Raw genomic sequence first — 16250 nt, forward strand, 5'->3', positions numbered from 1 at the left:
CCAGTCCAAATAAGCCCATCTACAGCTACTGTACAGGAACTAAGTCTCTCAGATACTATGGTCAGTGAAAAGGTCTTTCAGTGCCCATAGGTAGTTTCTTAGCACCAAAGACAAAATGGGGAGCTGTGAGGCTGTGAGAGATGATCTGCTTCTCAGGTGCTGTAATCACCTTGCTACTATTAACCGTGACTGTGTATTAAGGATTTCCTGTGTAACAGTCACTCGGCGAATAGTATGTGCTTTAATTTTCTTAGCAACACTATAAGCTAGTGATTCTGCAGCCCATTTTGCAGACGAAGAGAGTGAGGCTTAGCGCCATCCATATGCTCAAGGCCGGGATCTGAGGCCATAGGCCTGACAGGTGCACCTGAGTACTAAACCACCAGCAGCAACAGTACTGAGATCTGAACACAGATCTGCCTTACTTCCATGCCTGAATCTTCCCTCCACCCTCAAACTTGACCAGGGCCATCTGAAGGCTGAAATAAATGATCTCAACCTGCCGTCTGTGGAGTGACAATACCATATTCTTACTGTAGGCCAGTTGTTAGAGAACAGAGGCAATGAAAAGAGACTTTTCATTGCCAGGAACCTTGCTATCACCGCCATGGCATAGTGTGGTTGACCATTGGAGTGCAATTTCTGAAGCGTGTGATGTAAAAAAAGGAAGGAGGTTCTGTGTGAGGCTGTGTTGTGCATATATGTCACCAAGACATTGATGCCTCTCAAATTTCCTCTTTTGAATTGTGTTGCTGAAATCATGATAGGATTTGTTTTCACCAGGGAAGCTTTTTAACACTCTTAAATGAATACATGTCAATAGGTAGAATTTTCCAATTTTGAGGAAGTAGCTCCTTTAGAGTCCAGAAGTACGTGGAATTTTTCATTATGTCCTTGTCCATTATTCTAAAGTGTACAGTTAGTGCTTCACCCTGTAACTTCACCAAGTCATGGGCAGGATGTGTTCCATGTCATGAGGCCAACTAAGGAAAAGCTGATGATTCCATTGGGAATGGAATATCCTTTTGGCTTTTTTCCCCCCCTTCAAGAATAAATAATAAAAGGAACAATAACCAGTAGACATAGAGCCTTCTGTGCATTGTCACTGGAGACTATGATGATCATCATGCCCACCTTGTGGGTGAGGAAATTGAATCCTCGAGATGTCCTGTAACTTGCCCAAAGTCAGTCAGCTACTGAATGGCCATGCTGGAGTTTGGACCCAATTTCTGGTTGCAGAGCCAGGGCATAGAAGAACTGCCTAGCAGGAACGGGGGTAAAAAAGTATGCCAATCTGGAATGCTGCCCGTCTAAAATGTTGCATTTAACCGGGAACCTGGCTAGCCTGTATCAGCTGGGGTCCTTTCTCCTCATGATCATGAAAAGTCAGAGGGTGTGCGACAAACGTGAAGAGTTGGTGGAGGGTGATTGGGAGGGGCCTCTCCAGCGCTGCCCTGTGTGGCCCGCTGCTGCCTCACTGTTGTCTGGGGTTCCAGGGAAGAACAGTCAGGTCTTCCTCACGATCATGAAAAGTCAGAAGGTATGCGACAAATGTGAAGAGTTGGTGGAGGATGATTGGGAGGGGCCTCTCCAGCGCTGCCCTGTGCGGCCCGCTGCTGCCTCACTGTTGTCTGGGGTTCCAGGGAAGAACAGTCAGGTCTTCGTGGACTCTTGCTATTATTTAGTGTTAATAAGAGCAGTGACACGGGATTGGTTTCCTTCTGTCAGGCCTTGTTATGGATAATAGGGGATGTTCTTGTGACCACAAACCATTATTTTGCAATAACCATCTACTCCGTTCTCCCAACAGAACAAAAGTTCACCTGGGTCCTTCCTGTATTGCTACAGGCACACCGCCCTGTTGCTCACAGCACTTTTCTGCAATGATTTTACCAGCAGAAAAGGATTACATGTTAATTGCCATCCTCCATTTTGATCGTTTTAGGCAGTTTAGGACTTCCTTTAGCCTGATTCCAAACATCTATTACATGGAACACCTGATTTTCAGATCAGACTCCCTCCGTTGTATCTGTTGCTGAATTGAGAGTCCCTAAATTCCGTATCCATTGAGCCCAGAGTCTCATCTCAGTCTCTGAGTATGGTGTTCCTGGATTCTCCTTTTGATCTGCAGAAAATTAAATTTGTTTGTTTCATCCATTTATTAGATTAGGATACATTTATCTCTTCTGTCAGTCCAAACACAACTTGGTCAGCGAATCTATTTATACCACTTTGAAATAGGACAGTGTATATTTAGGTTCATACTTCCCTGCAGGGGAAGTCTTTTTATGGTAATTTGCATTTGTTTTCTAATTACAGTTTGCCCCAATCAGGATGTGCTAGACATGCACCTTATTCAAAGACTCTCTTACCTTTTTGTAAACGGCAGGCTGGGATCATTAAGTATTTCTGATTGCTCGCAGTTTTCTTTTTCACTGTTCTGGTGGACCCAGTTCTTTCCACACAGACCGCACATGGAATCTACTTCCATGTCCTTATCATGTCATGCAGATGTTCTGCTTGCTTCTACATTGGTATGGGTGTCTTGTACCATTCCCTGCAGTGGTATGTGGTGTGTATACATGTCTGTTTCTGTATGCATATAGGGGTCCCATTAATGCTCTGTCATCTAACTGAAAATCGGTGAGGCAATAGCTTTATTAGACTAATAACACTCAGTGTTGACCATCAACAGCATTTTCGAAGGGGTACATGATTGGGAATTTTGCTTCAAACCAGAAGCCCATGATGGCAACCCCATTATAAAAAACTGGCCCTGAAACCTAGATTTGCTTTGATTTCTGCAACTGGGAGTATGCCAACCTAGGACTTGAACAGCCAAGCTTTCTGATGGCGTTATCCAGTTAAGTGTGTGGGACAGTGGACCTCAAGCTCCAGACGAAATCGTTGGGGACAGCATTAGACTAGTGGGCCCCCTATACAATTAACAATACCGTGTAGCCTTCAAGGGTTTGCACAGAACATGACCTGACAGATGTGTCTTCTTTGTTTGTTTTTGTTCACTGAGCAGTATATTAATTAATCCTGGAAACCATCTTAAGATCCAAGAAGGTACTTTAGGATTTTTCATCGCAAGTGATGCCAAAGAAGTTAAAAGGTAAGAGTTTATTTTCGCCTGCCTTCCTTTCCATTCTGGTGTAGACATCTTCACCCCCTGAGGTGGCCATGCTTCCATATGTACAGGGCCTGAACCCCAGAACATCCTAACAGGCCTCTGGGCATCTTACTATCAAATCTTAGGAAGAAGGGATTGTGTTTTCAAATGTTTCCATGGGCTCCTCTTCACATAACCAGTTCCACATCTTTGAATTAGAATAACATTTCAGAGGTAGGAGGGCCTGCTTAGCTCCTCCTTCATTTCCTAAGGAAGAAACCAGAGCTCCAGAGAGCTCAATTGATTGTTGCAGCCCTCCGATGCTTGATGGCCCAGAACAACATAGCATAGGACAGCTGACTCCTCGGCCACTGCTCTTTACTTGAGAATTATCAGTTTTTACTTTAAGTGCCAAATGGAATCTCAAAAGGTTTGGATTAATTTCAGATGAAATACTGAACTGGCCATATTTCTATTTGTGGCCTTCTAGGTAAGTGGCTGAAGTTGTCAGGGATAGCCAGGATTTCATTGGCCTCGATGGTTTATGACACCTTTATTGGTACAGTAAACCCTCGATTTTTCGGACCTCGATTTAATGGACTTTGGGTTTAGTGAATGGAATTTCTGGTCCGTATGTCATATGTGAAAGTTAACACCCTACTAATTTTAAAATGCTTTTAATCTACAGTAGCTTATAATTTAATTAACAGATTATATTGTTATTTTTTAACAAATTTTAGCGAATAAGCCATATATTGGAGAAAAACACTGTAGTAATTTTGTCGACATAAGTAAATATTACATATTGACAACTATAGTCTATGTATTTAAATCCAAGAGTTGCAACTCCTAAACAATGTTCGGCGAATGATTAGCACATGATTACACCACCTCGCGAGGTGTAATGGGTTCTGTTGTCACATGGTATGACTTTCTGCAGCAGTTTTAACACACGTCAGCCCATGTTCCCATGTGCGCTAAGCCGCACCCAGCCCCAGCCTTGTACATTTGTTGACTCTCAGTGGCTGGTGAATGCATGCCTTTACTGGACCTACTGAGTTTAGTATGGGGCAGCCCTGTTCTGAGTACCAGGCACCAGGCATTGATGAACTCATTTCCTACTTTCAACAACCCTAAGAGACAGCATTACTGTTCCTATTTTACATATGAGGAAACTGAGGGACGGGTTGGTTAACTCACTTGCCCAAGCCACACTGCTAGTTTAAAGCCAGGGTTTAAAACCAGGAAGTCTTACATTCTTAATTATTTGCCAAGACTGAGCCTGACACGCTGAGCACAGAACTATGATGTTTGACAGCTGATGCTTACTCATCATGCGCTCTTGCAAACTAGCCACCAGTCATAACAGCTTTCAGGGGGGAAAATGCAGTGGAAAAGCAACAACAACAAAAATTTAAACCGAGCTATCCAATGGCTTAAATTTACTTCTGCAAAATTCCCATTACTCAGGTGTGGGTGAGGAAAACCTCTTTATCCGATTCAGGGTCCCCACTGTCTTAGGAGTACCCCCAGAACTGGGTCCACCTGAGAGGAACGTTGGGCGGGGGAACGGGACCTCTGGAAGAGAAGGTTGTGCTCACGGCCAGACGGAGATACAACGCTGGAAGCGGCATCTCCGGGCAGGGGGCTGGGGAGCACAGCAAAGAGAACACGAGACTCCCATTTGTGTAATCCTATTTCCTGTTGCATCTCTCACTAATGAACGTCACGAATACCAGGCTGTCCAAAAAAACAAATCGCCTCCCCTATTGGGGAGCGCGGTGTGTCTCATCTCAGTGCTTTATGGTCTCCACAAATACATGCTGACACAATCAGCTGCGCCGGCCTGTAAGTCCCAGGCTGCGTGATGTGTCAGAGCAGAAGCTGTCAGTTAGGGGACTGCAAATAGCTGAAGACCACAGAAAGCCACCGATGGGCACTGGAGATCTGAATGAAACTAAACTCGTTTTGTGCAAATGGAAAAGTAGATTATGACGTTCTCCTATTGAGTTTGCACCCTCTGCTGCAAAACAGCAACAAAAGAAGTTAACGGATTCTGGCTTAAACGTTCAGATGTAGTATTTCAGGGGGGAAAAAAAAAAGAAGATGAAACCATCTGATTCCAGTTTTAACGAGGTCACTCTGAGAGAAGCATTTGGGCCCTTGTCCTTTACTCCTGGCATTAAACATTTTTCTTTTTAAGTAACCTTCCCATAGTATTTAATGTGGGAGTCACAGAATGGTGCCTCATTGGCTCAGGTTTGGCTTATAGACATGATTTGAGCCACAATTTTTTAAAAATATATTTTATTGATTTTTTTACAGAGAGGAAGGGAGAGGGATAGAGAGTTAGAAACATCGATGAGAGAGAAGCATCGATCAGCTGCCTCCTGCACACCCCCCACCGGGGATGTTGCCTGCAACCAAGGTACATGCCCTTGACCGGAATCGAACCTGGGACTCTTCAGTCCCCAGGCCGACGCTCTATCCAGTGAGCCAAACCGGCCAGGGCAAGCCAATTTTTTTTTAAAATAAATAGTTTCCAAGCTGAAGAATTCCTAATATTACATAAAAATCCCTATTATTGGTGTCTCCTGAAAAACATGCACATTCAGCATTACTGAGCAGCATTCATTCATCCATCAAACGTCAACAGGTCACTCCCTTCCCGGGACACTGCACTAGGTGCCAGGGAAACGAGGGAAAGAAGTCCCTGCTCTCATAGGCTCCCTTCCAGGGAGGGAGAAGTACAGCTGTGTTTATTCATGGTGCAAAGCATTCATGCAGCTGGTCACTGATTTAGACTGTGTGTAAGTGGAGGTGGCTGAGAGCGAGTGACGATAGAGCAGAGATTGGGGTGATGGGGAAGAATCCATCATTGCGGAGATCTGAAGGGAAGAGGAGACATGATGGGAATAAGTTTGTTGTGTTCAGGGAACTGAAGGAAAAAGAGGGTGTCTGGGGTGTAGAGTGGCGCGGTGAAGTTAGAAAGAACGGTAGGGCTAGGTTGAATTTGTTATCAAATGGAGTCATGGGAGGGTTTTTGCTGGCAGTGATGCAGTCTGAGTTATATTACTAAAAGGCCTTTGCACGTGCTCTGCTAGAGTCAGATGCAGTGGAGCAGGAGGGGAAGCCAGGAGACTCAGAGGCTACGGGGTAGATTAGGTGAGAGGTGATGGCCTGGGCTAGACTGGTGAGTGGATGTGGTGAGAAGTAAGGCCAGCTCAGGATATATTTTGGAAACTTCATAGGACTCACTCATGAACTGTGGAAAGTGAGGAAACAAGAAGGACAAAGAATGGAGCCTAGAGTCCAGCCTTCCACAATTGGGTGAATGATGGGAAAATGGGAGGAGGAACAAGTTGGGGATGGAAGAATCGAAGAATCCTAATTGGGCCATGTGAAGTAGGGTAGATGGAGATGTTGTAAGGGCAGTTGCATCTAAGATTCTGAGTGCTGGGTAAAGAGGAGGACTGGAGATGTAAAGTTAGATGCTGTATCAGTGAGGGTCCTGGCAAGAAACAGATGACACACTTAAGTGGAAAAAGGGGAATGTATAAAGTTGTGGGCAGAATTAAGGAAAACCCACAAGGGATGGCGAAGTACCCAGCATTAGTAGCAATGGGGAGCCACTCCCAGCCCTAGTCAAGGGGAAGGAAGGCTGTTAGGACCAGCAGAGGTTGTGCTGTAGGAAAGGTTGCCTCGCAGGAGCTGTGTTCTTCTGTAGGGAGATGGTGCTGCTATCATTTTATAAGCTGGTAGCGAGGGGAATGACTCTTCTCACCCTTCAGGCTCCTGCTCGCTCCCCCATTAGACAAACAAAATGAGAAACCAGAGGGCAAGGGGACCCTAAACACCAGCCTTGCAGGATGCAGACCTGGCTTTGGTGATGTCAGTGGCAAGGCCCCCAGTTAAGGCTCCTAGAGGAAGGGGTAGGTGAGCGGGAGAGGACATGGAGAGGAGAGCAGAGAGGGTTGAGGTGGGAGGAGGAGATAGGACAAAGATCCTGAGGAGTGTACAAAGGCTCCTGGAATCCACATCCAGGGATTTAAAGTGAGATCAGTCAGCAAGGTTGTTTCCCCAGCAACACTCGGCTGCTCAGTGCAGGTGTGCAGTAAGGTGGGGGCTGTGCCAGGTGAGCATGAGAGAGGCAGAGATGGATGGGGAAAACAAGGGTACTTGAAAGGAAATGCCACTTGGCAAAAATCAGCTGGAGCTTACATACCCTGCCCTCTCCAGTTGGGAGATGTAGCTCTAGGTCACCACAGACTCACTAACTTCACCTGCCTGGCCCCTGTGGGGATTTTACTTTCAGAATCTAGCTTTGATTCATGAACTAATTGTGCTTTATCTGTGCTATTTCAAAGGTCTATTCAGGCTCCTCATCACCTCATCATCTCTTTAGTAGAGATGTGTTTAAGACCTTGGACACTGGGAATAGACTGTGTGGCTTTGAATCCTGGTTCTGCCACTCAGCTGTGTGACCTTGGGCAGGTGGCTTAACGTCTCTGTTCTTCAGTTTTCTTGTCTGTAAAATAGAGATAATAATCACACCTCCTTCAAAGGATTGTTTGAGGATAAAATGCATTAATGCTTATTAAATGCTTAGAACAGCACCTGGCCTAAAGTCTGTGCTCTGTAAATGTTAACTATCATTATTAAGATGAGTACGAACATCAAATGGGGGTGAAAAATGGGCAAAGAATGTGAAAGCACAATTGCTTCCTCCTGTCCTACACTTCACCCTTTGAAGCAGGTCATCACTGATTGGGTTTTTAGCCATTGAGGGCAAACAATCAGCTTCCTTTTATTTTTTTGTAAAATAGACGAATCCTGACATTTAAGGAAATAGTGGATGAGCTATTAGGGTGGAAGGAGCACGGGGCTTGAATCTAGAAGGCTTGGGCTGGCCAGGTAGCAGTACAGGATGACTTTAGGCAGTGATGACACCTCCTCCATGTATCAATGAGGACACGAAGACCCAGGGATTTGGGCTGCAAGATGTGAGATCTCTTCCAGATCAAAAGTCTTAGCAGTGGTTTCCAAATATGCCAGTCCTGCGAAAAACATGAAAAGGAACCTGGGAATAAGGTAGTTAAGAACTGTGTTTATTTCTTTATAGCCCTGGTCAAGGAACGGCCATGTTTCCCCCTGGCATGCACCTTCGTGGTGGGAGTGGTGAAGGTGCTGGGCCAGGGGTTTTGTTAGTCCCTGGACTCAGAAGGTTGTGAAGTTGTTCCAATGAATTTTAGCACCTCCCAGTACTGAGAGGACACAGGCCTCCGGCTGGGGCTGTTTTTCTAGACCCGGAGCATCTAAATAGCGCCTGGCTTTATTCTGCCTCATCCAAATTAACTTGGACATGGCCGGTGCACTTTATCATCACATATTGACACTTAAGTCAGATGAGGGGACATTCCCATTGACTGATTGCTTTCACTGGGCCTCCTTCTACTCACCCCAACCCTATGCTACCCTCCGCCCACCCCATTCCAGTGGTCAGCTGAGCTGGCTCCACAGTGAGAAGAAAGCCTTCATTTATTATATGAGCTCGAGGCTGGAGACTACGGGAGTTGGTCCAGCCAACTTTGCAGTAAATATGGGTGAGGAGATCTCAGAAGGAAATGGACAGGAGCCCCTCGATCCATCACTTTTGATTGTCCCTTTCTCATCTCCTGAAATGAAAGGCCGCTGTCTGAGTGACAAGGCGGACATTTGTATTTGACGGAGGAACATCATCCTTGTGCCCCTTTAATATACAGCTCACCAGACGGAGGATTTCCGAGATGGACTTCCCTTCCCCACTGAGGCCCAGGGCTGCTCGCCCCGGGTTCTGAGGAGCAGCCCCGAAAGCTGTGCTCCGAAAGGAAAGACGGGCGAGCCGACTCACAGTCACATCAGCAACCTTTCCCCCAGTTCCTTTTCAAATGAAAGTTTATTAAAAGAAGCACTAACTCAAATCACGGAGACCTGTGTTTGAAATAAATGGTCTTGCGGCAAACATTTCCGTCTGTAAACGTCTAAACCTTTGAAAAGATGAAAGGCAGTGGGGGCCGGCGTGTTTCATTAATTTGGCACCACGGAGGAGGAAATGTGGTGCTCATTTCATTGGGGCGGATTATGAAACATGTCAGTTTTTCCATTCTCTTTCTCCAGGGCATTTTTTTACTGCAAGGCCTGTCATGATGACATCACAGATCCCAAAAGAATAAAAAAATGCGGCTGCAAACGGCGTAAGTAGCGTTTCTTTCCCCCATCCCTCCCTCTCTCCTTCCTTTTCCCAAATTCATTTCCCTTCTCCTTTTCCTATGAAAGAAACACTAAACATCAAGAGCTTTCTTGAACATGTTTATGTTTCACCCAGCAGTTTAAAGAGACATGAAATAAATACCTGTCCTCGCTTTAGTAGAGCAGAGGTTGAAAGTTCACCACCGCCAACACCTAGGCGTAGACCTAGTGCCCTGTCTCACTCCGTCTCTAACAGGACGCCTCGGTGGGTGTCCGGTCGAGCGCCGTGAGTATGGTGTACGGAGAGGAGGGCAGCTAAGGCCGTGGAGGAGGGCGTTTCTGCACCGTGATTCCCAGTGGGTCTGGGAATGCCCAGGGTACGACGGCTGGACTAGGGCAGAGAGGGAAACCGAGGTGAGGACTCGGTCTCCCGAATGGGGCTGACTCTTCCCATTGGATGGCTGCAGGTTTCGGTACCAAAGGCCAGAGCTTCCAACTGCAGTACCTTCAGATTGGCCCAAGGAAAGACCTTGGCCATGGCCAGTGGATTTTGTCATTGTCCCAGGGACCAAGGTCAGACACCAGTGCTCTTCAGGGTCAACGAGACTGGGCCCAATGGCTTCTGTCACAGCCCACCCCAAACCCCTTCTGAAGCAGCCTGCCAGTGGGGCCTCTTGAGAGGAAGTCAGGGCCGTGGGCCGTGACAGCGGGCTTGGAGCGGGCTTTGTCTGGAGAAGGCCGTGCCGTTGGCGGTGATCACGTTGCCTTGCCTAATAGAGATCTCTCGCAACCCCAGAGGAAACGGTGATGATGATGCCTGCCTTCCTATGTGCAGTCTTTTCAAAGCGCCTTAGGATCATTATTTGCTTTGATCCTCACCATAACCCTGCATAATTGGCAGGGGGTGTTATTAATCCCGTTTTACAAAAAGAAGAAATTAAAGCTTCGAGGTCACTGACAGGATGAGGTTGCTGAGAGTGACAGACCCAGCAGACAGGTTCGGGCCTGCCCGAGGCCTCTCTCGGTGCTGTGTGCGACCTTTTGGTTAGGAGACAAGGCGAAGTGGGTGACCGTGGGTCTGATGAGTAGGAGTGCAGTTAGAAAGGACCGTCCCATAAAACACTTTTTCAGAGCAGGAACCAAGCAGAGACCCCCATTCCTGGGATATACCGACTGGCAGACACAGGGTTTATTACTGCACCCCTTGGGGAGGGGCATAGTAAATGCCAAACCAGGGAGAGGTCGGTGCCTCTGCTAGGGCTCGGAGAGGCACGCAGCCTCGGGCCGATCCCCAAGTACTCTCGGTCTGGAGCGGTGTCTGTAGAAATCTGCTCAGGCTGCTTCCTGAGTCTGGGGCAGCTGGGCCCACGGTTTGCTACCCCTTCTTCATTGACTTAACACACAGAGTCCCCTCCTCTCAACTCTGATACCCACTAAGATGAGTATTTATGGAAATCTCAGAACAAGAGCCTCTGACTTCTTGGGGCCTGAGAATTCTTCTGTTCTGACAACCAATCCGGAAGAGTGTCTAAGGGCGCTAGGACACAGAACAAACCCAGTCCATGAATCAAAAGGCTCTTCTCAGCAGGAGGTCCACCCCAGCCCTGCCTCACTGGCTGTGAGCTCAAAGCACAGCCCAGCTGACCAGGCCTCTCCCAGATCATTTCCATGAGGAGCAACTCTCCATCAGAGGGGGAAGTAAGACAGTACCAAGTGCAGGAGGCTGAACCCCTTGGTAAGAGAGTCTCGCAGTGGCGTGAGATGGGAGATGCAGGAAAGCCTTGAGGCCAATCATTCACAGAGAACCTGGTCCATGGGGCATCAGTGAAACGTACCATTGATTCCTCACTCATAGAGTTTGAGTACCTTGTTTGTGCAAGGCGCTATTCTTGATGCTAGGGATGGAGTGAGGAACAAGATAGATTCCCTTCACTCCAGTGAATGATCATAGAACAGTGGTAACAGAAACAATGAAATCTATTCAGGCAAAGACAGGGGCTGTGAAGAGATTAGAGACCACCTGAGGGTGTGAGGAACCCTGCAGAGATGTTGCTTCAGCTAGAAAGATCTGGAAGACCTCCCTTGGGAGGTGGCCCTGACCCTGAGGCCCAGTCCAGGGAGGCAGAATAGGGATAAAGGCCAGAAGTAGAAGTCAGTTTGCGGTGTTTGAGGGAAGGAAGACCCGCAGGGGAGCTGGTGGAATTGGAGAGAGGAGTGCGAGATGAGATCAGAGAGGAAGGCAGGTGCCATGGTAAGAAAATTGGGCTTTAGTCCTACAATAAATAGAGCCGTTTTTAAGCAAGGAAATGACATCATCAGTTCCTGTCGATCTCCCTGGTGACTGGACAGAGAGCAGAGTCGGGGGCAGGAGTGGAACAGAGAGATGAGAGAAAGCGGTTGGACTCCCGCTGAGCTCTTCCGCAGACGGACTGTAGTGGGACCCAGCAGAAGAATTTTAAGTCCCTAGAAATGAGGATTTGGCCTCTAGGACATTTTCCCATCTTGGTTCTAGGCAAGTAAACAGCAGCGGCCTTTAATATCATCCTGGACGGAGAGGCGCATAATTGTTTGAAATAATTTTATTCTCTTCATTTCCATTCACATTGGCTCAGCTAGAGGGGCCTGTGAGCTCCCATCATGCACAGTACAGATTACCACGGAAGGACTGCCTCTCCAATGCCAAGCCAGTGCGGCCGGGGTCTCACTCCCTTCGCTCTGCACCCTCCTCCCCACGTGGGCTCCTCCTCTCATGGCAGCCTTCAGCTGTGAGGTTCATGTTTGATAACAATCAGAATTTCCCAAATATTGTTCTTCCCAATTAAAAGGCCACAGCAGCCTGTGCCCCAGAGGGCAGGATGCAGGTGTGTAGGTGTAAATGGTAGTTAGAATAAATGAGCTATTAAACATGAGGCATACCTGGCAGGTCAGGAAATGGGGGGGAGCTAGGTTTTGGTTGCAAAGAAACTTTCCTTAGAAGGAACTGGAATTGTCAATAATGAATTAAATGCACATTGCCCGATGCCCTAAGTTGGAGAGGGCAGCCACCCACAGAGTCATTTGTCCAAATCGGTTAGGCCAGGTGTTAATAATCCACCCTGAGTGACACATCTCCACAAGGGCAGAGCTGGTGACAGTCACTGGTCCTCATTCACAGCTTCCCAACCCTCCTCTCCCAACCCCGCTCTTCCCTGTCCTCCCCACCTCCATCCCCCCGTTCACTTTTGTTCAATAACGTTGAACGTCTCATGTCATACACTCTGGAGAAATACCGAGTGTGGCCATTCCATGCCTGGCAATTCTGTGGGAGTACAGTTTAATTCTTGCATTTCTTTCCATTTCTTCATAGCTCTCCATCAAGGAAGAGGGCCACATTCGGTGTCTGGCCAAGGAGCAAGCGCTCAGAATCCATTTACCCATTTCCTTTTTCTGTATAACGAACCTGGTCTAATGATTGATATTTTCTCCCCCAGCCTCTAAAAGTTGGCCAAAGGGTAGACTCCTCGGGGACAAGTCATGTCTAAATTGATGTGTTTGAAGGAATTTTCTTGAACTTCTAATCATTGACATATTTTTGATTTATTTTTTCTCTTTGCTGCCTTGGAATACGGCCCCTACTCTATTTTAACCGCACACTGGTAGTGATCTATTGTGAGTAACACGGGTTCCCAGCAGCCCGGAGTCCAGTCCCCCTGTCTTTCTCTAGAAGAGACTCTTATTTTCTGTACAGCTTCAGTCTCTTTATTCCTTGTGGTATTTATGTTGCATGTAGCAGTGAACCATGCCCCAACTCCCTCACCCAACAGTCTGCAGAGCAGCCTGGAGCCGGAGAACCTGAGAGCAGGACCCCCTCTGTCCCCTCCCCACCCCAAGCTTCTAGCCAGCCTCTGGCACTGTCTTATTTTTCTATTTGAAAATAAGACCTTGACAACAGTGTTTCTCGTGAAGGCCTGTCTCAGGACCTTGAGGGGACACTGAGTAGGCCGAGGTAATTACCACTGTAGCTCCAGACACCTCATCGATTGGGGATCATGGTCACGCTTGCCTTTGATAAATTACACTTGGTCTCCTCGACTCTGGAGCTCAAATTCCTATCCTGAAGCAAACACATATACTACATATATACTTATTCCTGTGTTGTGATATATATATATATATATATATATATTATATGTACCAGTACTTTATATGTAAAAATGTACATTTTTATATATAAGTGTGGAGCTACTTTATAGAGAGAATGATGTATTTATTACAATATATGTGCCTCTCTATATGAGAAAGTGCGGGCTAGAGAGTTAATTGGATACCCCAGCTTTGTAAGTATCTAAACAGCCTTAATGGAGACAAGTATTTCTGCAGTGGTAATTATTTCTGACAATCTATGAAGTTCCCTTGTTTTAAACTCAAGTTCCTCCTTCAATCAGGACCCACTAGGACATCCCCAGTTCCTCTGTGAGTGCTAGTCAGGCATCTTGGGAGATGTTTACTGGTTTAGCAGACATCTACTTGTTGAAGGCAGAAAAGGTGGCTCAAAGAGAATGCTTCGTTTCACCCATGAGCTAAGCAGAAATCTGAGCCGTGGATGTGAGGCCCCAAGCCCCCTAACTCACTGAAGGAGTAGGACCCCTCCCACCCAGAGGCTGCGCCTTTCAGGGCCAGCGTCTCCATGTGGCTTAGAGCAATGCTGTTCTCCGCTCACCAGAAATGAGCGTGGGGTTTCCCTCGTGTCTGTGAGACCACTGAAGTCGAGGGGCAGCCTGCAGCCTGTTCAGGCCAGCGGCCATGGGATGTGGAGAAGACGGCTCAGCACCTGGTCCTCTCCGACTCCTTTGCAGCAAGAGGCAGGTTGGCTGTCTGGCTTGGGCTCATCTTCAGACTCTGAAGGTGTAGAATGCTCAGGGTACAAACGAAAGCGAGCAGTGACCTTCCTCAGTCCCACGCCCAATTCTGCCAGAAGCGACTGCGCGGGCTCCCTCTACCTGCAGAACGCCTCCCAGGGTGGCTTGAGGGCCACTTTTATATCCGCAGAGCACTGACAGAATCTAGTGATCTTTCAAAATCCGCGGGGAGTCTTGATGTCAATCAACAAACAACTCTAGTGCCAAATTCCTCTGCCTTCTCCCGCCACAATGTGGTGTTGAGAGGGCCGGATGGACCAGCTCGGGGGGCTCTGAGCTGCTGACATTAACCAGCTTTCCCTTCCCTCTCTTTCATTTTGGGGGAAAACCACCTGAAAGACCTTTCTTCTCCCTCCAGAAGCTAATAGGAGGAATTTTGCTCATTTATAGGAGTTGAAAGAATGCCCTCTGATTCCCAGTGTCACGTCAAGCAAATGCCTCTCCTTACACCTCAGTGAACTTCTTCTTCCCTGGATGTTTTTCCCTGTAATTTTAGTTGCTACGAGCATATGAGGAGCAGCTCCAGGCTGGAGGCTTGGAAGTAATCCTTCCTGCATTGGATTGATTTTAAACATGAGGATGTGATCTGACAAGTGTCTATGAATTGAATGGCAGATTTGTTTTTTCCTGCCACAGTTTCCCCCTGAATTGCTCCATTTAAAACCTAAACTACCCCCCCCCCCGCCCCCAGGAGTTGGAAAACTCCTCGGAGCCTCTCAGCCCAGCACTGCTTCTCCTGCCCCTTCCAGCCCACCCTGGAAATTAAGGATGTGCAATTGGAAATTGGCTGACAATTTGGTTGCGGATGCAGGAGGCAGATGGTGCTGAGAACAGGATGGCTTCCATGCCCTTCTTCTATGCCAGGCCTGGCTGAGAAGGGCGAGCAAGCAGAGAACCCGGGTTTGACAGCTCATTGTCAGTTTGATGCAAGGAAAGAGCAGTAACTAAAGCCTGTCTACAGCAGCCACGTCTCCACAGGCGTTCTTCCTCACGATCACGACCTTTGAGGATACAGGAAAAGTTGGCCAAGAGTACGTCGGAGAAATCTTCCAGTTTTATACCCGAGGAGGGAGTAAACCTTTGCTGGTGTCCATTAGGGACATACTTCTATGTTGTCTCTATAAATAGCATGAGGAAGTCATAATGGAAATATTGGAAGACAATTCACTTCCTTGTGGTGGAGGAAAGCACATAAAAGCTTTTTCCTCTCCAACCACAAAGCCATGAGGGCAGAGTTCTTAGGAGGGAGGTGAGACCCGGGGCCTATTTCTTGGCAACCACATAACCTCTCGGAACCTGTGGCACCAGCCCAAGAACAAGAACCTTCTGATGTGGGCCAAGGAGAGAAGCAGGTCCCGAGGGGCTGATATTTCTGCTCTCCCACAGCTCAGCTGGCCTACGGGGGCGGTTCATTGAGCATAAAGTTCCCAGAGCCCCAAGATGGAGCGACAAGAAGCTGCAGTGGCACACACCCACCAGATGCACTCTTGTCTCTCCCCTGTCTCAGGAAGCTGCCTCGGGGCTTTGAGGAGACCCAGCCAGCCACCCGGGGCTGCAGTGGGCCCATGGCTGCAGGGGGCAATGTGCCACTTTTGACCACTCTAGGACCATCTCCTAGCCCCTCTCAGCCCTTTGACCCTGCTGCCTCCTGAACATCTCTTGGGAGAAGCTGCTGAATTAAATGCCACTGCTCACATTTCAGTTCTTAGAGGCCTGCAGGGTCCTCTTTCTGCTCCCTTGCAGAGAAGGGCCAGCTAGTTGGGGAGAATGTTAACTGGCTGCCCTTCCACACATGTCCACTAGATGTCCTCAGAGCTCTACTTTGTATTACCATTGAAATCCTGGGGAAAACTCCCTCTTTGGAGGACTGGGATTTAGGAAAGAGCATTGGGTGACTACATAATAAAGAAAATAAGCAAACACCAAAGGAGAGAGGGAACTTTTCGTGGCCAGGGAGTAGATATGAAATTTACTTCTGTTTTAAATAAATACTGAAACTTTCAAAGTTT

At 47.5% G+C, this 16250-nt stretch overlaps 1 protein-coding gene across 21 annotated transcripts in view; it reads left to right on the plus strand.

Annotated features, from left to right (window-relative positions):
• KCNMA1 (potassium calcium-activated channel subfamily M alpha 1) overlaps positions 1–16250 on the plus strand; it is a 704741-nt gene that overhangs the window by 565609 nt on the left and 122882 nt on the right. For 19 of the 21 annotated variants that reach the window (XM_059662282.1, XM_059662260.1, XM_059662261.1 and 16 more), the window contains exons 17-18: positions 3032–3118; positions 9272–9348. In XM_059662282.1, the coding sequence (XP_059518265.1) occupies positions 3032–3118; positions 9272–9348 (164 nt within the window). Of the gene's footprint in view, positions 1–3031; positions 3119–9271; positions 9358–12689; positions 13000–16250 lie in introns of those variants that run through there. The other 2 variants (XM_059662276.1, XM_059662277.1) reach the window with 2 other exon arrangements.

The sequence above is a fragment of the Myotis daubentonii genome, chromosome 13 (genome assembly GCF_963259705.1).
Source record: "Myotis daubentonii chromosome 13, mMyoDau2.1, whole genome shotgun sequence".
Lineage (NCBI taxonomy): Eukaryota > Metazoa > Chordata > Mammalia > Chiroptera > Vespertilionidae > Myotis > Myotis daubentonii.